Raw genomic sequence first — 24144 nt, 5'->3', positions numbered from 1 at the left:
AAGAGTTTATTCCTAAGCTTTGTATTATCAGAACGTGATCGCTATGGATATGGACTACGCTAGTGAGTGTGTAATATGGGCGGACATGAACACAGATGTTATAAACAAACAGTGTTTGACTAATTCAAGTCAGGTAGGGGTTCTTATTAGATATTTTTAGTAACATAACATTTATTTTTGGGCCTTCATATTCAATCCTTAAATGAAAGAAAAAAAATCATTAAATGTTATAAGTCAAAAATTAGTATTTACTATTATTTTTTTTCTTCAAAATAAAGGAGTATTTTTATCCTAAAAGAAATTAAAATGAAAAATACAGTAAGATTTTTTAATCATAAGTCATGAGATTTTATACTTTCTAAACCGTGGCTTTTATAAGGAAAAATATTATTTGCAGGGGTGTATATTTTTCTGTTTGTTGGGGGGGAAATATGAGCTTTAATTGGTTGGATGGAAAAAAATGAAGAAAAAAAGGAAAAAGGGGAAAGGGAAGCGGAAAAGGAAAACGGGAAGGGAAAAGAGAAAAGGGGGAAGAGGGAGAGGAAAAAGGAGTAAAGGGGAAAAGGGGAAGAGGGAAGGGAAAAATAGGGAGAGGAGAAGGGTAAAGGGGGAGGGGGGAGGGGTAAGGAAAGGGAAAAACCACACACAAAAAACAGTATCAGAAATGATTTCAAAAAACGCTCCATTATCCTACTGAAATGCAAAAAAAATCTTTGCAAGGGGGGCTCTGCCACCCCTGCATCCCCCCGCCGCAGCAAACTTCTTGCGTGGGCTTAAGAAACCTGTAAGATATACCTTTTTAAAGTTGTGGATTTGGGGAAAAAATGTGATTCTGAAAAGGGGGGAAGGGGGGGGAATATGAGTCTCACAACTTAGAATATACACCCCTGATAATTTGGCAATATAGCCCATTTCAGAAGATATTGAATGATCAATTAGTACAAATATTGGAACTTTTGGTTGGATATTGTTTATCTTAGACGATATCCAATGTGGGTCCTTCTAGATTTGAGGATCTTGATCCCTCATCTGAAGTTATCCCTATACGGGTACGACCTTCACGGGAAGAATTAAAATAATCTGTAGATCTGCATAAGATGTAGATCAATGCTTGATCCCAAAATTGAAAATTCTGACTTCAGGTTGAAGAGCTCGTTGGGTCAGGTCTCAGCTCCGTCGAAGGAATGGCGTTCGATCAGATCTCCAAGATTCTCTACTTTGTCGACGGGTTCAAGAAAACTATCGAGCTCGTCAAGGAATTCAGAAATTTATTATTTTCTAACTGTACACTTTTTATGAGCGTTTATGTCTCCAGAGTGAAGTATTCAATTTGAAGCAATTAAAAAGATAATTCTTTTTAAAAAGCTGAATCGGGTTTTCGCTTTTTGCTTAATACTATCAGTCTTGGTTTTTAGTTTAAAGTGTCAAAAAGTTTTTTTTTGATATCAAGTTTTTTTCATTTTTTTCACCAAAATAATTTTAGTAAACATTAAATAAGACCTTAAGATTTATTAAATTGAGAATATTTTGATTCCATTGTTTAAAAAGAGAGATTGTATTTATTTCTGAATATTTGCCCAGACTGACGGATTACCTACCGGACACAGGATAAGGAAGATTATATTGACGCGTGCACAGCTCGGTCACACCAGCAAACCCAGGTATATAATTGGCGGTCATGTCTTACTTTCTTTTGTCTCTCTGTATGTTTGTGTTTCTAATTTCGTGTCTTTTATTCTTTTTAAGCTGAGATATGGAGTAGGGTGACCCCATTTTGTAGGAAAATATAGAAATATTGCACCACTAATACCTAACAGTATAAAATTGTTCTTTATGATGCCAGTTATCACAGGATTTTTTTTTATTGATCTTGGTTATCGGAAGTGGTCGTGCAAGGCCCGTTCAGATCGCAAAAAAAGTCTACTAAGCTCAAAATAATATCATTTTCTTCGTAATTGTCTAAAAAGATTAAATCCATTGAAACTTTTAACAAAAATTTCAAAAATTGACTGAATTTATGTTCAAAAAACCTCTAAAAAATGTACTTTTCCTAAAAGTTTTTTTTTGGACCTAACTCAGTAATTTTTTGAAATTTTCAAAAGTTTGAATGGATTTAATCTTTTTAGACAATAGACAATCACGAAGAAAATAATATATGACATAATACAGAACAATATTAGACTGTTAGGTTTTTGTGGGAAATCAGACTGCAACCCTAATATCAACCCTATTATGAAGGTGCCATTTAATGATTTATTGTACTAAACATGTATTGTAATGTTCAACATAATACTTACAATCTTAACCTTTTGTCCACAGTACCACCAGTACCACAATATCAACTCTTCTTATTCCAAATTTTCAATTCACGTAAACCCAAAGAAAGTTGCATCTTACATGTTTTCAACTATAAATCCTCTTTTTGAAGACCTATTGAGAAGTAAAAAGGTTTCGGATTCCTGATATGTTACCGGGTCAACTTTTTATTTGCTGCAAAATTGTGATTAAAATTAACCAAGACGAGCTACGAGGTCACAAAGGCCTATCGGTAACTTTGCGTAAACTTTACCTTCTTCTGTCTAGTTGACAGTAAATTAATAAATATTTGTTTTACAGAGGTATAGCTCTGCATCCTAAGCAGGGATACATGTTCTACACTGACTGGGCAGAGAAGGCAGCTTGTGTGGGCCGAGCACTGTTGGACGGATCTAATCATTCTATTATTATCAATTCGGTCAATCAGAGGGGGATGATTCAGGTTAGTTGTCCATTAATTTGATTGACTGTAGACTTAACAAGTTGACATTGACTTGGGTAGCTTTAACATTGAATGACGTTGACGGTGACGGTGACGGTGACGGTGACGGTGACGGTGACGGTGACGGTGACGGTGACGGTGACGGTGACGGTGACGGTGACGGTGACGGTTACCCCTTATTTAAAGAATTGCAAGCCTGATTCACATTGGTAACCCTCAAACCTTTATCTCATAGCACATACGAGGAAGATATCCTCGTTATTTCTTTATTAAAAGTGTTAAATTCTGACAATTGTCTTTTATGTCTCTGCTGCATAAATCCGCAAGTCACTTTTGTATGAAGAAACCACAGCACAGAAATTTTTCATTTTTTAGACAAATTATTAAACAAGGACATTGAAATCATTTATTTATAGACGAAGATTCAAATGGGATCATATGCATTGTGAACCGAAGAGCCCATCTTTAAATAAAGGGTCTCTTGAAATAATGAGGAACCAGTTTCTTTGATTAATTTCTCTACTTCAGGTTAAATGGCCGAATGGTATAACGGTTGACACAGTATCTGAGCGCGTGTACTGGGTAGATGCCGCGCTGGATTTTATAGCCAGCTCAAATCTTGATGGCAATGACTTTAAGAAGGTGAAATTAAGATATCTTAATTGGGGAAATTCAACTTATAAGAATGTAAGTTAAAAAACTTGCCTCCAGTATATTTTTTCATAGATATATAATAGAATGAATATATCATAGTCAAGGTTTGGTGTAATTTTCCGGGTGGGGTGTCATGCAGTACGATAGAAATTGGACCTTGCACTTACAATTTTCGGAATGTTAGTTTTTGTCGAAAGAATATATAAAACATTGTAAGTCTTTAAAACTTAGCCTCCTTCTAAAAACAGTCGGAGATACTAAGAATTAACCAACCTTGGTTGTATTTAATGATTTTAGACTAATTTCTCAATATCTCAGTCATAATTCTTAAGATACAAAAACGGCAGACTACTAAGAACAAATTATTTTCATAGAATGAACGACAGCCAGAATGAAGATTTGTTAAAGTGAAACTTTAAGTACTTGAAAAGAGTTTTGATTGATAATTTTGGGGTTTTTTTTACCGCAACACCATTGTGAGACTGATGCCCAATGCCCAATCCACATCCCATTTAAAATTATGTCTTACACAATTTTAAAATTTAAATCTTTGATTTATTAAGCTTGGCTGGAAAAATATATCAAACACGCACACACAAAAACACACAAACATAATACAAATACACAAACACATAATACATATTCAACATTCAGGTTGTGTTTAACCAGCTTGAAGTTGCACATCCCTTTGCTGTATCAGTGTTGAAGGACGAGGTGTATTGGGACGACTGGACGAGGAAATCAATCTACAGTGCAAACAAGGACCGAGGGACAAATATCAGGCTTATACAGACAGATTTCCCAGGTAATATAGACAGATTTCCCAGGTAATATAGACAGATTTTCCAGTTAATATTGACAGATTTCCCAGTAAATACAGCCAGATATTCAGGTAATATAGCCAGATTTCCCAGGTAATACAGACATATATCCCAGGAAATATAGAAAGATTTGCCAGTTAATATTTACAGATTTCCCAGTTAATACAGACAGATTTGCCAGTAATATTAACAGATTTGCCAGATTTCCCAGGTAATACAGACATATATCCCAGGAAATATAGAAAGATTTGCCAGTTAATATTTACAGATTTCCCAGTTAATACAGACAGATTTGCCAGTAATATTAACAGATTTGCCAGTTAATACAGACAGATTTCCCAGGTAATATAAACAGATTTACCAGGTAATATAGACAGATTTTCAAGGTAATATAGACAGATTTACCAGATAATATAAACAGATTTACCAGGTAATATAGACAGATTTTCAAGGCAATATTGACAGATTTACCAGGTAATGCAGATAGATTTATTAAGAAATTAGTGTATTCTTCCTTCTAAATTTAAACTATAAACTTTGTTAAAAAATGTGTACTCTGCAATATACGTCTGCAATATTTGTTCAGGAAATATTTTTAAGATGAATCAATAACAAATTACACAATATTTATATATATAAAAAACACTCATTCCACTGTTTTCTCGTTCCACAGATTTTCTTGTAATAAAAGCAGAATTTTTATGCTAACTTATTGAACTAACCCCCTGATAAGGTGCTATGGATCTGAAGGTTTACTCCCCCCACCTCCTGACAGAACAGAACTCCTGCTCCTCCCACTCCTGTTCTCATCTATGTATCTCTCTACCCCCCGGCCTGGAACACAAGTATAAATGCCTGTGTCCGGATGGAATGAAAGCAAATGGAACAGGAACAGGAACAGTATGTATCTGTCCGGACAATCAGGAACTTCTTCCAAATGGAACATGTTCAGCCGCTAAGGTTAATTAGTTAATTTATTAAATAGATTGGTTAATTGATTGGTTAATTGATTGGTTAATTGATTGGTTAATTGGTATATTAATTGATCGGTCGATGGATTTGGAAATTGATTTAGTAATTTTTTGATCAATTCATTTAGTTAATTTAGTTGTGTAGTGATGGATGTAGTAAATAATGTAGTAATTGATAAAAAAGAAGTTTGCGGATTTAATAATACTTTTTCGTGGACTTTTTAAATTTTACGAAAATAAAATAAATTCGGAAAACATTTTTTGTAATTCTGAGCATCATTAAATCTTCCCTGGGTTCATGTGAGGTCCCATGCAAAATTTGGGCCCGATCGATTCAGCCGTTATCACGTTTATTGGATACAAACAAACAGACAAGCAAAGTATATATATATATATTTATAGATTGATTGAAGATTGCTAAGCTAATTGATGTGTTATTAGGTTATGGATAATTAGCTGACATGTTGTTAGTTGCTTCGCTCATTGTTTCAATAATATGATCTTTGTTTGTTTGATAACTATATATTCTGAAGGTTGGCGGAAGCTGTGATCTTGAACAACAGTTTCAATGTAACAACAATCTATGTATCCCCAACCTATGGAAGTGCGACGGTAGCAACGACTGTGGAGATATGTCCGACGAAAACGACTGTTTCAAGGTTTGTCGCTATAATTGATTTACATGGGGCCGAATTTTATGAATTGGAGAGATCGCTGAACTATCTACTGCTGGTTCGAATCCTTATGAAACTTTGAATTTGAACCGGCAGTAATAGGTAGTTTAGTAACCAAGCTCATATTTATTAAATTCGGTCCAAGGTTACCTAAAACAAATGAGATTTAAATAACGACCTCAATCTTCAAATACAATGATTTGAAGATTATAACCCGATTCGTCATCTTAAAAATGCTAGTATTAATATGATCCAAAGAAATCAAAATCTTTTGACACTGAAATTTTTTTTTACAATTTTCTATTAAAGTCAAGTCCTTTTCTTACAATCAACCGAAATAGATTTTTTCTTCATTTTTATTTATGTTTTCAGGACCAATGTCCCGGCAATAAGTTCCAATGCGAGAATAAGAAATGTATTCCGGCACACTGGCGCTGCGACAACGAAAAGGACTGTGCTGACGAAAGCGACGAACTAAACTGTCCCCGAACGGATTGCGACCATGCGACACAGTTTAAATGTGCCAATGGACAATGTATAAACAAGAAGTGGGTTTGTGACCTAGAGAAGGATTGCTACGACGGCAGTGATGAACTGAATTGTACCAAGGAAGGAACAAAGTGCAAAGATGATCAGATGCAATGTGAAATAGGCAGGGTTATATATATTTTATAAAGTACATTATTCTCTCAACATGGTTTAGTCCTCATATGAACTCTCTTTACTTAAGGGGTAATTAATTAAGGAGCGAGGGGAAAATTTTCTCAACAATCTGAACTCTTTAGGTCAAAAAGTTGTTTGTTTATTATAAGAAGACAATTATGAGTTACAATTTATAGTTTTAAGAATTAAATGAAAAATTGTAAAATGGCAAATTTTTCATCCTTTTTGATACATTCCCCCCCCCCCTTTCGATAATCTACCTCTAAAATCATTTATTTCCCCAATATAGCGAAAAAAAACCTCGGGGGGGGGGATTTCAAAGAGGAAAGAGTAAAAGAATTTTAAGAAATGATACACCCCTGTATCATATATTGCCCAGGCCCTACCCTCCTTCTGTACAGTCCTAGGTTTTGTCTCGAAACAATCTAGCTCCTCTATGTCACGTTAACACAAATGAAGCCCTTTCCTCCTTACCTTCACTTCTTTTTGTGGGAAAATTTTAGTTGAAGAATATATTCCCGTGGTTCCAGGAGGTTCCTGTCTTCCCTCTGCCTGGCGATGTGACGGAGACGAGGATTGTCCGGGAGGCACTGACGAGCACAACTGTACCATCGACGAGGCATGTCAAGACTGGCAGTTCCGGTGTGACAACCATCATTGTATATTCTCTACCTGGAGATGTGACGGTCAACCCGACTGTGTAGACGGTAGTGATGAGAAGGATTGTAATATTACAGCTGATCCTCAACTTCCACCTCCCCAGCCTAACTTCCCCCAGGGGAACTGTAATGATTGGATGTTTAAGTGTGGATCAGGACAATGTATTCCCTTCTGGTGGAAGTGTGATGGAGTCGAGGACTGCTCGGACGGAACAGATGAAGAGAACTGTGGAGAGGATTCTATTAAACCAAACCTTACTCCAGGTACAGTTACGAACTAGCTGCCGGGGATGTTTGCAATGTGTAACTTTGATTTAAATTGATGATCAAGTGTGATATCCGTTTTTTCTAGCTATAAATTGATGTTTTGCTCTGAAAAAGTGACTTGCAGATGTATATGTGAGGGATAATTTTCGAGATAAAAAAACAGCTTCCACATAGTTTTTCTAGGGTACCGTTGTGAATTGGACATGACACTCTTTAAATGAGATTACACATACAGTTACTCTGATAGCAAGAATAATATTTTTATGTCCAGGTAACCGTACAGGAGATGAACCAGCTGTAGTCGGTTGTCCTACCAACAAGTTTCAATGTTACAACGGAAACTGTATTTGGTCTGCCTGGCTTTGTGACGGAGACCAAGATTGTACTCAAGGTATGTTTTAATATCAAATCCAATTTAACATTTTTAAATAATATCTACCGAATTCTGTTTAAAAGGATGAACTTAGTCTCGACTTCTAAATAAAGATGATTTACCAAATGATAATTTACTTTTCTAAAATTCTCTTCACACAAACACGGGTTTTCGGAAGGGAGGGGAAATTGATCTTGTCCCCTCAAGTTATAGAACTATTTGTAAGTCATGAATTTGATATAAAACCTCATTTCCTAACCTTAGTATTATACATTTTATGTATATACACGTCAATTTAAACCTAATAGATAATTTGTTATTTTTGACATAAGCGTGTCCACTGTCCACATTGTATTATCCAGTTATTGTCCTTTTTAACAGTTATATTGTAAAAACATGTTAACTTTTATTTTGAAAAGATTTGCCCCAGCAACTGATGAATTTATGCTCATCTACTCGGATGAGGAATAAAATTTGGGTTTCATTTTGTATCATTAAGTTACATTAAGTACTTTTTAGGAGAGGATGAGGACAAGGAAATGTGTAAGGACAAGGTCCGCTGTATACCAGGACAGTTCTTATGTAAGCTGACCGGGGGCTGTGTGTCCTTAACAGCTGTATGCGACGGAAAACAGGACTGCGACGACGGCTCGGATGAACAACAGTGTCGCGAGCTGCCGACATCAGATGACGAGATTCATGTCGGCTGTGGTGTCGATGAGTTTAGCTGCGACAGGGGTTCTGTCTGTTTACCGTGGAAGCATAAATGTGACGGACATTTCGACTGCAGAGGTGAGGAAATAAGTTTCTTAGGACTAATATCGTCTTTGATTTCACAATGTTCAGTTTGTGTATTGCACGAACAAGAAAGAAGCGCTGGGTTCTACTTTTATATCTTTATAAATATATATATATATATATATATATATATCCATTAAATATTTATCTATCTAAAAAATCTACTTACTGCCTACCCTTAAATCTGAAATTATTTGCCATATATTTTTCTATGCTGGTATTTTTCTCTTATACCCTACGCAAAGTATGCATTCTTTTATTTAACAATCTATTCATGTACCCATTAATTTATTTAATTCGTCCATCTAATAATAAATATTTTTAAAACCAATTCCGACAAGTGTTTCTCTTGTTCTATGTCTTATCTATCTATCCATTTATGTACCTTTCTAACTACGGATGGATCAATCTATCTATATGCTTGTCTAACGACCAACCATCTAGATATCTGTCTATAATCTATATCTATATATCTATTTCTATCTATCTTTATTAGACGGAAGTGATGAAGAGCTCTGTGAGCACTGGGGGGAGGATATTGCTATAGCTATGCTAGAACCTGTTGATGAAGATGGAACAGATCACAGTGTTAGGAAAACTTGAAAACTTTACAAAAAAAAACTTTCTTTTAAGCTTAAAGGGACTGTTTGCGTTATTTCAAGTGTCCCTTCATTTTGAAAGAGATATTATCGATTCACAACAGTAATCTTTAAATATTTTATTTATTGATGTGGAAGAGATTTTGTCCCTTTTTAAGCTTTTTAGGTTTTATTCTGGCAATTTCCTTCTTTTTTCTGTTGTATAAATCCGCAAATCACTTAAAGAGTTAGAAATTTTTTTTTAAATGATCAATTTTCAAAAAGAAATGCTAGGAAACATCTTTTTTTCTTAATCAGAGCTTTGAAGGGTACCTGATCGTGATGAACCTCCTGAAAATGAAAATTTTAAAATATTGTAAAATTTCAATGTTTAATTTAAAGGGTACGATGGTGGCCAAAATATTTTAAAATATTGTAAAATTTCAATGTTTAATTTAAAGGGTACGATGGTGGCCAAAATATTTTAAAATATTGTAAAATTTCAATGTTTAATTTAAAGGGTACGATGGTGGCCAAAATATTTTAAAATATTGTAAAATTTCAATGTTTAATTTAAAGGGTACGATGGTGGCCAAAAAGTGACCTGGTCGGAAACGCAACAATGTTTGTTTACAAACTATCTTACACAATACAAGGTTAGTTGGATCCCAACATGCAGGTTAATTGTTTCAAGTTCAAGGTTCAATCTTAGATCAGTACCATCAGCCATAGTTGGTAAATATACAAACTTGAATAGCAAACATACAAACTTGAATAGCAAACATACTTGAATGTGTTCACTTTTATATTCATAAGTTTTTACTTTTATATTTATATGCAAATAGTGAAATAACAGAATATGAATAGCATTATATTTTTGTTATTGACACTTCCCCCACCCCCCCCCCCCCAACTTCCTAAATAATGAAACCTGCATACGCCTTAATTTTATTTAAAGTTTTCTTTGCATAAAAAGTAAATTTGTAAATATTTGATTTAAATCTGTTGATGCTGAGATTGGTATCCTGGCAAGATGTGTAAAAAATATAGTTGGGTTGGGGTTGGTAGAGAGTGTTCAGATTTTGTTGGTTTGGTTTGGTTAGGTTTAGTTTGGTTGGATTTGATCTTGTTTGATATAGGATTGAGTAGCTGGAGGAACCTGACTGAGGACTGGGTGTCTAGGGAGGATTGGGAGGATACTGTAGATAACCTTCTCCCTGGGACAGAGTATCAGATCAGACTCTTCGTTAAAAACTCTCAGACAGGTTAGTACCAATCTCCCCATCTCCCATTCTCCCTTCTTCTCCCTCATTCTCCCCCCTTTCCCTTGTTGTATTCATTGTTTTTAAAGTGTTATATTCTAGGACGTGAATACCATCATGCCCCAGTATGTTCTACCCAGACCCTAGACGGTGTTCCTACCCCACCTAGGTATTTATTATTTAAATCCATTCCATTTTGATCCGGATCCTGGATTCGGTATTTACTGTTCTCTAAAGAAAGGATGCGACCCTTCATACAAAGTGAAAAATATTGTCAGATTTCAGACCTTAAACCATTAAAATTATTGGATAAATGTCGAGTGTATGCTAGCTGACTTTACATATCAATATTTCTCGAAAATCCTGTAAGAGATTTATAAAAAATAAAAAGATAAGAGATTTGTAAAAAATAAATATTAATATTGCAAGCAAAGTTATCTTTTAAAAAAAGCGTAATAATCTATACAGTCCCTTTAAGCAAGATTGTCCAAGTTTATTTTTGCCTAACTTGTTATGCCCAAAACTTGATCCATAGAGGAAGCCTGCTGCCCCAGTGAAATGTGAACACTGCAGTACAGTTGTACATATATGCTGTGTCTAGGGATCTGAGTATAGAACAGAAAGGATCTGGTGTACAACTTTCTTGGAAACCACCAGCTGACCCTCAAGGGACCATCACACACTATAAGGTAAACATCTTTCCTCGCTGATGTACATACTATTAGGCTAGGTTAGGATAGATAGATTGAATCACTAACTTTGCGCATTTGAAATACGGGGGGGGGGGTAGGTACTTGCTAGGAAATTCCATCAGATTTAGAACCAATGAGATGAGTATAGGACTTGCGTACATTCTACTGGGACTTTTTAGGGCTACTCAAGAATTAGTTTTATTGTAAACAAACAACATATAGGAAATAATGATTGCTAATGCCCAGCCCTTATGCACTACTCAGAAAGTTTTGCTCTTATTTACAAAAAAATTTTGGTTTACATTATTACATTTATTCAATATAACATGTACAGTGTACACTAGTTCTGAGATAGTTGTACACTGTACAGTACACTGTATATATTTAGGTGACTGTATCCCATAATGGGAACATGTACACAAGTGCTGATGTATTTGTACAGTACACGGTATGTATTTAGGTGACTGTATCCCTTAATGGGAACATGTACACAAGTGCTGATATAGTTGTACAGTACACTGTTTATATTTAGGTGACTGTATCCCATAATGGGAACATGTACATTAGTGGTATATATTTAGGTGACTGTATCCCATAATGGGAACATGTACACTAGTGTTGATATAGTTGTACAGTACACTGTATATATTTAGGTGACTGTATCCCATAATGGGAACATGTACACTAGTGCTGATATAGAAGTAAAGGATCCACTTCAGCCAAGCTCTGCAGGGTTCGGGGGACTAGAGTCAGGAAGTCAGTTCACCTTTCAGGTAAATAATTTTACACTAGGGGTATAATAATAATTACTGTCCCGGCTTCAGATTTACTTTTTCATTTTGTATCTTTTTTGTTCTTCCAAAATGAATTTCCCAATTAAGCCATTTTTTCCTTCTTCCGGATCCTAGACTGAAAAGTCCTTTTTTTCTTTTTGCTTTTAAATCATCCAATTAAAACATTTTCATAAGTCCGTAGAAAAGGGACTTACCTCTTGACAGCCTTTCCTGAATAAAATCTGCATATTTTCTATGAAATTGTTTAAGTTTTATTATCCATTAATGACTATCTATCTATGAAGGTGTACGCAATGAATAAGGTTGCTTTGAGTTCTGCAAGTGAACCTTTAGAGTTTACTCTTCATCAGGAGATTGAGACTATAACTATTCTCCAGGTTAGAACTATCATTAGTTTCTAGTAGTTTACAGTAGTTTACAGTAGTTTACAGTAGTTTACAATAGTAGTAGTTTACAGTAGTTTACTGTAGTTTACTGTAGTTTACAGTAGTTTACAGTAGTTTACAGTAGTTTACAGTTACAGTAGTTTACAGTAGTTTAGAGTACTTTACAGTACTTTACAGTACTTTACAGTAGTTTACAGTAGTTTACAGTAGTTTACAGTAGTTTACTACAGTACTTTACAGTAGTTTTCAGTAGTTTACAGTAGCTTACAGTAGTTTACAGTAGTTTACAGTAGTTTACAGTAGTTTACAGTAGTTTACAGTAGTTTACAGTACTTTACAGTAGTTTTCAGTAGTTTACAGTAGCTTACAGTAGTTTACAGTAGTTTACAGTAGTTTACAGTAATTTACTGTAGTGACCAGTAGTTTACAGTAATTGACTGTAGTGTCCAGTAGTTTACAGTAGTTTACAGTAGTTTACAATAGTTTACAGTAGTTTACTGTAATTTACTGTAGTGACCAGTAGTTTACATTTGTTTACAGTTAAAAATTGTAAAATCTTTATTTATATTTCTGATATTAAGGTTGAACATTTTAATACGACTTTCATTCTTCTGATACTGGTTACAGTTCTAGGTCTTTTAATACTAGCTTTGGAACTAAGCTTTGCCTGTAAACTAAACTTTGTCTTTAAAAGTAAATTCATATAATTATGAATTGTTAAATCAAGCTAAGAACATTTCCCTAGTTCTAACGAGTTCCCCAATAAAAATTTGAAGTTATGAACGGACATCAAACAGAGATTACTACTTTATTTATGAAGATACAAATGAAGGTTTTATATGTTAAGGTAACTGAGAGTATGATCAGATTAAACTGGAGTTCCATCCCTGAAATATCTGAGTACTACATCAAGTTCCAGACTGTAAACCAGCTTGATCAGGTCAATTTAGGGGGTAGATGATTCTTCAATAGAGAGTTGGGGTGGTTAGGTGGTTGAGGTTATCTAGATTCTCTAAATTCTCTAAGCTTAAATTGCACCTTGCGACCGACGTGTTTCCCGACGCTCTAGCAACCTCGTACGTAAAGCGATGATTCTCTAGATTCTCTCTATCTCTCTAGATTTCTCTAAATTCTCCAGATTCTCTAAAAAATTTTACATTATCTAGATTCTATAGATTCTCTAGATTCTCTAGATTCTCTAGATTCTCTAGATTTTCTAGATTCTCTCGATTCTCTCGATTTTCTAGATTATTACTTTTATTATTATATAGACAAAATCTGTATTCAGTGCTAATAATCTAATAATATATTCTGTATTGAAGGATACCAACATGAACTCTACGCAGTGTTCTATATTAATAATAATATAATCTGTATTGAAGGGTACCAACGTGAACTCTACGCAGTGTTCTATATTAATAATAATATAATCTGTATTGAAAGGTACCAACGTGAACTCTACGCAGTGTTCTATATCAATAATAATATAATCTGTATTGAAGGGTACCAACGTGAACTCTACGCAGTGTTTTATATTAATAATAATATGATCTGTATTGAAGGGTACCAAACGTGAACTCTACGCAGTGTTCTATATTAATAATAATATAATCTGTATTGAAGGGTACCAACGTGAACTCTACGCAGACTAAGATATCTCTGGTAGGACTAGCCCCTGGTACAAAGTATACTGTTTATATCTCAGGAAAATACTATTCTTTAATTTCAGTTAATTTCCTCTAATCAAAATAGTGTTCTATCAGTTGTTGTTTTATTCATCTTTATTTATCATTGTTGACACTCTTTATAATACTTATTTTTTTCATTATCATTATTATTATTATTATTACAAATTATACTCTTACTTTTCCCTTTTCGCTTACACTGCAGCCGGAAAATGATCGAAAACGTGCATTACGATTACTGTACAATGACATGTCGACTGTCCAATATAAACAAGTTTGTAGAATAGTATTTGAACACAGGAATCACTGAACATGGATTAACGCTTCCTAAACTGATTGAGGTTAAGACGGAGGGACTCCCCCTGCCTGCTCCAACAATACTAGAAGACGGAACAGCTTTGCTCCCTGATAATCCAACCAGTGTTAAACTTGTCTGGTCTATTCCTTCTCCGAGTGCCAAGGTGATTTTTTATCAATAATTATTTTTTTTAAATATTGAGTTTCAATTTTTCTTTTTCTTTACTTTGCATTATTTCATAAATCCTCGTGGAAGAAATTTCACAATTGCTGTACTTTTCCAGGCCAGAAATCTGGGTTTCTAAAAGGGACTGTATGCGTAATTTTATGCCACCCTCCGTACAAAGATGGCAATGCCTAATTTACAACTGTACCCTTAAAACCCTTGGTCAAAAGTGTTGAGTTCTTTTATCTTCTAAGTCATTTTCGCAGTGAATTCGCAACTGAAATTCATACTTGATCAGACAAAGCTTTTAAGGTAACGTTGTAAATATTTTAATCATTATTTAGTTGCGTTGCGGATTGATTTATTAATACTCGGTCAAAAGCGTTCACCAATAAGAGATCGGTTGATCTGCTCGCGAGGAGAGACTTAACTAATCGTATGCGGTGTATTCAAAAGTTTTCAGTTCCGACTCTTGCTTTATGAAAATACCTTACACAAGAAAACTAATCTACAGTGTTAGAACAATATTTAATTTCCCGTTCATTATAGAAATAACGTCAGCAGTACACATACTTGTCTTTTGTCCTTCTTTAAAGGGAGTGTTCGCGAAAAATGAAAGGGGGTATAGGTAAACGGCGAAAAATAAGCGCTTTTGATCGCTACTAATCTTACTTCTTTTTTTTTGCGTCTATAAGGAGAAAATTGTTAAAAACTACTCGTACCGAATAACGTAGCATCCACCCAAATTGACAAAATTGCAATCCACGGCTCAATATTTATCGTAAAATAATCAATTTAATTTCAAACAAATCATTTGGATATTACAACCTTAAGTCATCGATTTTTTTGGACGTTTTTGTATATAGTTGATATTTCATAATTTTTGTATTTGTATTATATACAATGCATTTAAAACGTTGATTAGTTTGTCCGCCAGGTAGCTCTTGCTCTAGATGCTCTTAATGATTCCTTATGACAGAGACACCTTGCGGGAAAAAAATCGTTGTTTTAAGTGCATTGTATATAAAAGACGCAAAACATATTATGAAAAATTAATTTTATACAAATGTGGCGAAAAATAATCAATGACTACAGGTTGTAATATCTGAATGATTTGTTTGATTTTAAATTGATTTTTTACGATCCAAGTTGTGGATTGCAACTTTCTCAATTGGGGTGGATGCTATGTTATTCAGCACAAGTCGTTTTTAACAATTTTCTCCTTATAGACGCAACAGATAGAAGTAAGATTAGTAGCGCCGTATGTCTGTACCTTCTTTGATTTTTCTCGAACACTCCCTTCAAAGAAGGAAAAAAGTATTAGTAAGTGTACATTTTTCCAACTTTCAAAGAAAAGGATTTTAAGAGAAATTCCTTGCTATGAATCGCAGTTTTACAATTGCAATTTTTAAAACAATTTAATGATTCCAAAGCAAAGCATAAAGAAAATTCTGCTATTAACTTTTTGCTGCAATTAGGAAAAAACTATCAGTAAAATGACAGATAGTTGAATATTATTAAAACAACTATAAATCATAATTTTCTTAAATTTTGTTATTTTCTATGAATGTGATCATAGATTTCTTAAAATTGTAAAATACTGAATACCATTTAACTGCTACCAAGTGAATCCTAATATATATATATTTTTTCTATTTCAATTCTTATTCCCCTTTCTTCTAAAGCTTCAAGCTGGAACCAACTTTTAAATAGTATTTGAAAAGAAACCCTTGTTTTTCTGTCTGAAAATCTGCAGCAGAAACAATAAAGAAAACTTCAATTCAAACTGTTAACATATTAGGTGTACACCTACGCTGTGTGGTATGGAGCTTCTCTACGTGAACTAGTAGAAGGAGGACCTCGTCTTACCTTTATAGAATCCCACGGTACTGTCGCAGATCTAGATGCGTGCACTGATTACATATTCGCCGTGGCAATACTCTCCGCCAATCACTCCGCCGGTATTGGGCCTATGTCCAACAAGAAAACTGTCAGGTAAGATAAGACTAATTGTTTGCTGTGTCTAGGAATTTTATTTATTTAAGAGTTCTCAGCCGTTTTTGGATTAACAATATTTAGCAGTATTGCTCAGTAGCGCTCACAATATTGGTCTTCGTCCGTATTTAGTACGTATCCTTATAAAAATTAGGGTCAAAATATTGTATAATCTGAGCCTGAACTGTGAATGCTATGAATTTATCAGACTTCTATTTTTCTAAAAACCTAAGCTATGGAAATATGTTTGCAGCTTTCAAATATTTCCATGACCGGCTGAACAAAAACTGTTTATTGATTTTCAAACCCAAACTAATGGCTAAGAGTTAGGTGCTTTTAAATATTTATGTTCCAGGATACAAAAAAAATTGATTATGTCAAACAAATGCCTTGGAACACTTAAATGTCAGTCTGGTCTGAAAAGTTTGTGGCGTTGTGGGTTCTGTCCCAATTTATAGGACTTAGTACAGTATCATTATTATTGTTATTATTATTTTTTGATTGTTTGTTATAATTAATATCATTATTATTATCATTGATGTCATTAGCATCATTAATATTACTATCCTTATCGTTATTATAATTAGTTTTATCAGTCTCATCATTTCCAGGACTGAGTACAGTATGACTGCTGTTCCTAAGAATGTAGGTGTAGAGGGTAACCTTGTAACCTGGGAGTCCCCGTGTTCCAGCCTCGAGAACGAGGTCGGGTACACCATCACCATCCTCGATACTACTACCGGCAAATCATCATTTACATCATTAGGTAACTATATATATATAATTCATCCATATCAAATTTTGTGTTGGTTAGTAGCATTAACCCAAAACAACTGAAGGGCCCAACATTTTTGTGATATCTCGCATGACTTCGAGGAAGGGTCATTACCGCTAGAAAATTTGGCATATAATAAATGTCGTTAAGATGAAGTTTAGTTCATTTTACTTAAAAAAACATGTCAACTTGAAAAGCAACATATAAAACCAAGATTTTTTCTAGATAAATTGACACCTACTAAGCTAATAGAAATCTTTATGATTTTCTAGATAAATTGACACCTACTAAGCTAATAGAAATCTTTATGATTTTCTAGATAAATTGACACCTACTAAGCTAACAGAAATCTTTTGATTTCCTAGATAAATTGACACCTACTAAGCTAACAGAAATCTTTATGTTTTCCTAAATAAATTGACACCTACTTAGCTAACAGAAATCTTTATGATTTTCTTTTAAATATTTTATATTGTTTCTGTTACCTGCTAACTCTGCTAACCATTCTTACATTTCTAAACATTTACCAGATTTTCTGTTTTAATGGCGGACTTTTTAATTTGACAGATCATAAATTTCCCTGAGTCCAAATTCATAAAATTGTGGCAAGTATTGTGTCATTGAGACTAATTTAAGACTCGAGCTTTGGAATAAGCTGCAACATATGGTTTATTTAACCGGTTTAACAATGCATTTGACCGATTTTCATAGATAAGACTCAAAATTGCGACTAACTCTCAGATAAATCCAACCAAGTTCTGTTTTATTGTCATTAGGTCCTTAAGTCGAGTCTAAGGGCTGGCAGCTTTCTTCATAATTTATAATTTGGGTCTAATTTGGGTCTTAAGCCTGGGTTTAACCCCTAGTCTAAGCATTTGAATCGCGGGCTCTGGGGTCATCAATTTTGACCCGATCGATTCACCAGTTTTGACATTAATTATATACAAAGTGGACGGACCGCCAGCTAAACAAATACAAAATTGTAAAAATTAGTATTTTTCATAAACAAGGCAACGCAATTTGTCCCAATATCAACAGGTTTTTGTTTTGTTTTGTAAATATCGGGCTGAAAATCCAGAAATAGAGAAGGCACTGAAACCCAAAGCAAGGATGCCTCAAGCAATCCCTGTAATATATTATTTGATATGTTGTTGCTGACCCTTATCTTTATATGCACAAAATGAATCTGTTTATTATTGTTTTTGTAAACAAGATTCTGAAAAGAATCTTTGCCTTACGATGTTAAAAATATCTTCTAAGTAAAAACAAAATAAATTTGAAACCAATCTGTTTTATTTGTTTTTACCATCGTAAAAAAAGTTCAATTCATAGTGTGGATATGTGGGGGTATTGTCCATTGTCCACTGTCCAGTTATTTTCAGTTCATTAGAAGACAAAAAATCGTTTTCCCTGACTTTTTTTCTTTTCCTGTGATCTAAAAATACTTTTTTTTTTTAACCGGACTACGTCTTATTTTTTAATTTAAAGAACCTATTTTAGAGACCTTTATAAAGCTTAAATATAAGAATCTTCATTAACATCATAATTGTAACAGTAAAATTTAAAATTTCTTGGGCAAATACCTTTTTTTAAAACACCCTGTATTTATTCAGAATGCTGCCAGTTACGTATATTTTATTAAGGCGGGGTGGGGGGGGGATAAACCCCAACCGCCCCCCCCCCTCCCTCTCCTGAAGGCTTTGGTTTCAATGCAGTTAAGCATAATTGTTACCGTGCTCTTCTTTCATTACATATAAATGTCTCGTAAAATCAACTCTATTCTTTCAGGTCATGCTTTGTTTTATTTTGAAAACAATGATGCAGGGTTATTCAATACCCTCAACCCGTTTTTCTCTAAAGAAAATCTTGCCAATATTATTTTTAATTCGGTCGTTACTCAAAACCATAATAAACTCTGTCAAAACCATGATAAACTCTGTCACAACCATAATAAACTCTGTCGAAACCATAATAAACTCGGTCAACCCCATAAACTCTGTCAAACCCAAAATAAACTCTTTCAAGCCCATAATAAACTCGGTCAAAACATAATAAACTCTGTCAGAACCATGATAAACTCTGTCAAAACCATAATAAACTCGGTCAGCCCCATAAACTCTGTCAAACCCAAAATAAACTCTTTCAACCCCATAATAAACTCGGTCAAACCATAATAAACTCTGTCGAAACCATGATAAACTCTGTCAAACGCAAAATAAACTCTTTCAAACCCATAATAAACTCGGTCAAACCATAATAAACTCAGACAAAACTATAATAACCTTTGTCAAAACCATAATTAACTCTGTCAAATCCATAATAATCTCGGTCAAAACCATGATAACTGGGCCAAAACCATAATAAACTCTGTCAACCCCATGATAAACTCTGTCAGTCCCATAATAAACTCTGTCAAAGCCATAATAAACTTTGTCAAAACCATAATAAACTCTGTCAAAACCATTATAACCTCTGTCAAAGCTATAAAAAACTCTGTCAAAACCATGCTAAAAAACCGATTATTAATCATATTTCAGCTGGAACGAGGAACAGCACTATCAGCCACTACGTGAACAACCTAATTCCTGGGGCGACCTACTCCGTCACTATCTCACAGAATCATAAGAACGCCAAGAAGGCGGTTCCCGTCCTCATGTACGGACCGGTGATACCGCCACCCACCGCCGTTTACGCCGATTTCGCAAATCGTTCACTGACGGTCCACTGGGGTAAGGAAGGGGCTGCTAGGAATGATGATCAGTTTACAGTTTTATTATCGCCATCAGAGGATTTATCAAAAGGTATATATATATATTTTAAACATCTTTGTGAAGAGATTTTTTTGAAAATTCCAACTTCAGATTTTTAGTTCTTTAAAATCATATGGAATACCAAAACAAACCCAAATTTAAAAGAATAAACTTAATAAGAGGCTTTATGGAATTAAAACCTATAAAAGATCCTTTATTCTAGTGATTTTTGATTAGTATTATTTTTTAAATGAAGCCAAACTAATTGTTATGTTGTGAAGGCTGCCACAGTTCTCCCTGCACCCTTTGTTTCCCAACAGTAAAGAGTCCGTTCACGATTCATCGATCTGAGATTATGATAGAATTTTCTAAGGTAAATTATCGCGTGCACTCTTAAATGGACTGTCGTTGTATTTGTCTGTGACCCTCCGTAGAAAGAGGGGCATGCCGGATTCACGACCGTACCAAACTGACAAAGCTGTAAATCGGACATGTCACTTATTAAATGAAGGGTTACTTGAAATTACGGTTACAGTCCCTTTAATAAACCCTAAAACAAATTCATGTCTGTTTGTGATCAAACCTCCCCGCCATTTTTATATCTTTAAAATGTCAAGATTGTCTAATTATTTAACTTTATTACAAATATTGTCCAAAAAGACATTCTGGAAGGCCTATGGAACCTGCAACTTTTTATAGATGCAAATCGCGCACACCCTGTTAAATCAAACATTAGCAATCTGTAATCTGTAATATTCAGGATCCTCACTGTAAGATAACCGAGTGTCAGGTGGCGGTTGCAACTGTTAAGGTGAGAGGAAATAAGTAACCTTTAAAGGGAGTGACCGGCAATGTATGGTAGTTGAACTAAGAATGTAGTATTGCGGAGAATTCATTTGAGACATATATAACGTTTTAATGATGTATAATTACTGAGATTGAGCGTAAAGTCGACGTTCAAATAAAACATTTGGGTGGTTACGTTTTGAGAATCGATTTATTAAAAATTATTCATTGACGACGACGAAAAATGTAACAAAAACTACAGTAAATTCTACATTGCCGGTCACTCCCTTTAAAGTCATGATTTGGATTCGGATCCATTGGATCACATTAGAAACCAGGAGCCGCAAACTTTTCGCGTCCGGATGGCATAATATCAACCAAAACATGGAAAACAATTTGTTGTCCTCTAAAATCACTAAAACAGCTCTATAAGGAGTTTTTAATATTTAATAAAGGTTCTAAAAAAAGTTTGCAGAAACAATCAATAATCATGGAACCAGAATCCATCCATCAAAATTATTTGGATCCAGAGCATTTTTATATTTTAGTCTGTGAATCAATACGAATACATGTCCGCCTGGGTTCGAGCCTCTAGATTACTGGTTGATATCTCCGAGGAGCATCAAGGGGAGATAGTGATCGAGGAATCCAGCGCCGTCGGAACCGTGATCGGAGTCCTCTTCGTGATTGCTATTCTTGTCTCAGCTCTCGGATATTTTATGTTCAAACACAGGAGGCTTAGAAGAACTATTCAGGTTAGTGATGATTAAATCTTATTTTTAAATATTTAAATGGCGTTAAAAACGTTCTTTCATGGTTGGACAGCTCCCAAAATCCACTTAATATATTCGATTGATGGATTTGCAGTGCAAAAATTGAGGAAATTTTACAGTTTGATGTTTGTCATTTAGAAAAGGGTCAAAAATGTACAGTCAAACTATGGTGATAGATGTATTATTCAAAAAGCTTTTTTAAACTGGTACTTTACCAGTTTGGAAACCCAGGTTTGCCCAGTAACCTTAAATTTCTAAAATCCCGAGCTTAGACCGTTCCTAGGTTTCTACCGAGTTTCCCAATCAGAATTTGAGGCAAATCGGTCATGTGGTTTCTAGTCATGAGCGGATATACAAGTAAACAGATGTACTGCTTGTATTTCCCTTAAATTATTGAGGAAAATACAGAAATATATTTTTTTTTTAGGAATATGCCGCGTCCCATTACAGTAGCGCCACTGGTCATGCGACTTTACTGGATGAAGACGACGAGAGTCCAATTATTCGTGGATTTTCGGACGTCGAACCACTCGTTGTTGCCTAAAAAAAGAGGTAATTTTTAGAGGATTATTATTCTGCTATATTCATTTTATTGTATATAATATACATCGCACATTGTTCCTTTAAATTCACATTTTTTGATCATGTATTTTTTCAGATTGAGAAAAGGCTTGAACACTGTGATATTATTGTAGCGAACCAAAGCACGAAGTTGTTTCTAAAATTCGAACTTATTGTTTTTCAAAAACGTTTAATTACACTTTTTAAAAGCTTATTTTTACATAAGAAATATATTTAAAAAGTAAAGAACAATTGTCTGTAAAATATGTTGGTTCCTGTAAGTGTGTTTGGCACAGTTCCTAAAATACTGTACACGGATATATGTCCAGCCATACAGAACTGTACAAGGGTACATGTCCAGTCCTTCAGTACTGTACAAGGGTACATGTCCAGCCATATGGTACGGTACAAGGATACATGTACAGTCCTACTATACGGTACATGGGTACATGTATAGCCCTACGCGGCATTTCTAATAATCCTGCTCACAATAAATTCCATTCATACAGCTTATGATTAAATAAATTAATATTTATACATTTTAATTGTAAAATGTTCACAGTTTTTAAGGATCATGTATTTTTAAACTTCTAGATAATTATTCCTTGCCTAAAATGGTTGAATATTTGCGTACGGCATTCGTTGTGAAATTCAGATTTATATTTTTAGAAATCATGTGATTCTAGTTTAGCATTTCAAATTAGTTCATGTGTGAATTGTTTCTATTCACTGCTCTTATTATATTTTAGTTGGTCGAGATTCTTACTTTTAATATTAATGCCTTTCCAAACATTAAATTTATTTTCCAAATTAATGTCGATTTAGTTTGTACATCTTAAACTTTAAGATTTCAAATGTAAAAGTACCATGTGATAAAGCTCAGTGAAATTATTTTCAAATATTTAAAAAAAAAATAATTTTGATTTGAAATTTAAAAAGCAACAATTTCACTTATCTAGTTATTTATACAGCACGAACAGTAGTGATTATATGAGCTTAGGTAGTTCCAGGGGGAGCAAGTTTGAACATGTGATTTGACTCAAAAATGGCGCTGTGTATACAGAAAACATGGTTTTGAACAGGATCCCTCTGTATTACTAGTGTTATATTACTATTTAATCATGTCATTGTAAATACTATTAGTTTCGGAAAATAAAGGATATCATATTTAAAATAGTTTTATCACTTCACTAGGGGCTTGGACTAGATGTCTACGGAATGAAGGTTGATTGGTTATTATTATTTTAATGACCTTCGATGTCATTAGTTCATCTTTTAAGAGAGACTTCGCTGAAGTTAACCTAAAAATCTTCATGTTGACAGTTTCACGTACGTAGAGAACTTAACATTGAGGAATATTTGAATAAGACCACAACTGAAAATAATAAAATTTCTGTTAAAAATCAAGTATATCCGACTTGCTTAGAGCTTCCGGAATAAATGAACAAAAAGAAAGGACTCTGCGTAAAGTTTAGTTATCTAACGGTAGTCTAGTATAAAAATTAACCTAAAAATATCACTAACAAATAAAAATTAGTAAAGAAAAAAAATAACTGAACTAATGTGAAGCACAGATACCACTATCAAAGTGCCATTACAACGGCTTCTGCAAGTCCTTCAAACATGTGAACAGTGTAAACTACTATATATAGGACAGACAACAAGATCTTTAGATGAAAGAGTGAGAGAACATATTGGTTACATTAGAAATCTCCATACAAACCAGCCTACAGGAGAACATTTTAACCTTTCTGGACATGAACTCTACCATCTAAAAGTTAGCGTTTTAGAGAAGGTTTGGGACCACGGAAGAAGTTTACTTGAAGTACGAGAATCTAAATACATCAGAGATTTTATGACTGAACTCAGAGGAATGAACAGAAAAAAAGAGTTTTTATTTAATTGTAAACCGTAATTCAGAATCTTTTTTAAAAAAGAGGTTTTTTATGTCCAATTCTTTAAAAGGTAAGTGAATATTTGCAAATTATCTTTTTTCCATCTCATAA

At 34.2% G+C, this 24144-nt stretch overlaps 1 protein-coding gene across 4 annotated transcripts in view; it reads left to right on the top strand.

The window, feature by feature from the left end:
• LOC111698466 (sortilin-related receptor) overlaps window positions 1–23312 on the top strand; it is a 29312-nt gene extending 6000 nt beyond the window's left edge. For 3 of the 4 annotated variants that reach the window (XM_023468813.1, XM_023468814.1, XM_023468815.1), the window contains 30 exons: window positions 32–133; window positions 1143–1256; window positions 1582–1661; window positions 2617–2758; window positions 3287–3400; window positions 4067–4217; window positions 4967–5193; window positions 5738–5863; window positions 6251–6530; window positions 7072–7464; window positions 7739–7858; window positions 8360–8632; window positions 9135–9231; window positions 9796–9872; window positions 10356–10481; window positions 10581–10647; window positions 11080–11167; window positions 11824–11943; window positions 12249–12341; window positions 13198–13290; window positions 13974–14055; window positions 14336–14496; window positions 16300–16493; window positions 17105–17259; window positions 19806–20069; window positions 20300–20391; window positions 20779–20829; window positions 21353–21559; window positions 22005–22129; window positions 22236–23312. In XM_023468813.1, coding sequence (XP_023324581.1) covers window positions 32–133; window positions 1143–1256; window positions 1582–1661; window positions 2617–2758; window positions 3287–3400; window positions 4067–4217; window positions 4967–5193; window positions 5738–5863; window positions 6251–6530; window positions 7072–7464; window positions 7739–7858; window positions 8360–8632; window positions 9135–9231; window positions 9796–9872; window positions 10356–10481; window positions 10581–10647; window positions 11080–11167; window positions 11824–11943; window positions 12249–12341; window positions 13198–13290; window positions 13974–14055; window positions 14336–14496; window positions 16300–16493; window positions 17105–17259; window positions 19806–20069; window positions 20300–20391; window positions 20779–20829; window positions 21353–21559; window positions 22005–22121 — 4206 coding nt within the window. In that variant the 3' untranslated portion in view covers window positions 22122–22129; window positions 22236–23312. Of the gene's footprint in view, window positions 1–31; window positions 134–1142; window positions 1257–1581; window positions 1662–2616; window positions 2759–3286; window positions 3401–4066; window positions 4218–4966; window positions 5194–5737; window positions 5864–6250; window positions 6531–7071; window positions 7465–7738; window positions 7859–8359; window positions 8633–9134; window positions 9232–9795; window positions 9873–10355; window positions 10482–10580; window positions 10648–11079; window positions 11168–11823; window positions 11944–12248; window positions 12342–13197; window positions 13291–13973; window positions 14056–14335; window positions 14497–16299; window positions 16494–17104; window positions 17260–19805; window positions 20070–20299; window positions 20392–20778; window positions 20830–21352; window positions 21560–22004; window positions 22130–22233 lie in introns of all 4 variants that reach the window. The other variant, XM_023468812.1, reaches the window with a different exon arrangement.
• The last annotated feature ends 832 nt before the right edge of the window (window positions 23313–24144 follow it).

The sequence above is a fragment of the Eurytemora carolleeae genome, unplaced genomic scaffold (assembly GCF_000591075.1).
Source record: "Eurytemora carolleeae unplaced genomic scaffold, Eaff_2.0 scaffold167, whole genome shotgun sequence".
Lineage (NCBI taxonomy): Eukaryota > Metazoa > Arthropoda > Copepoda > Calanoida > Temoridae > Eurytemora > Eurytemora carolleeae.
The sequence above is the reverse complement of the archived record's forward strand: the minus strand, read 5'-3'. Positions and strand labels throughout refer to the sequence as shown.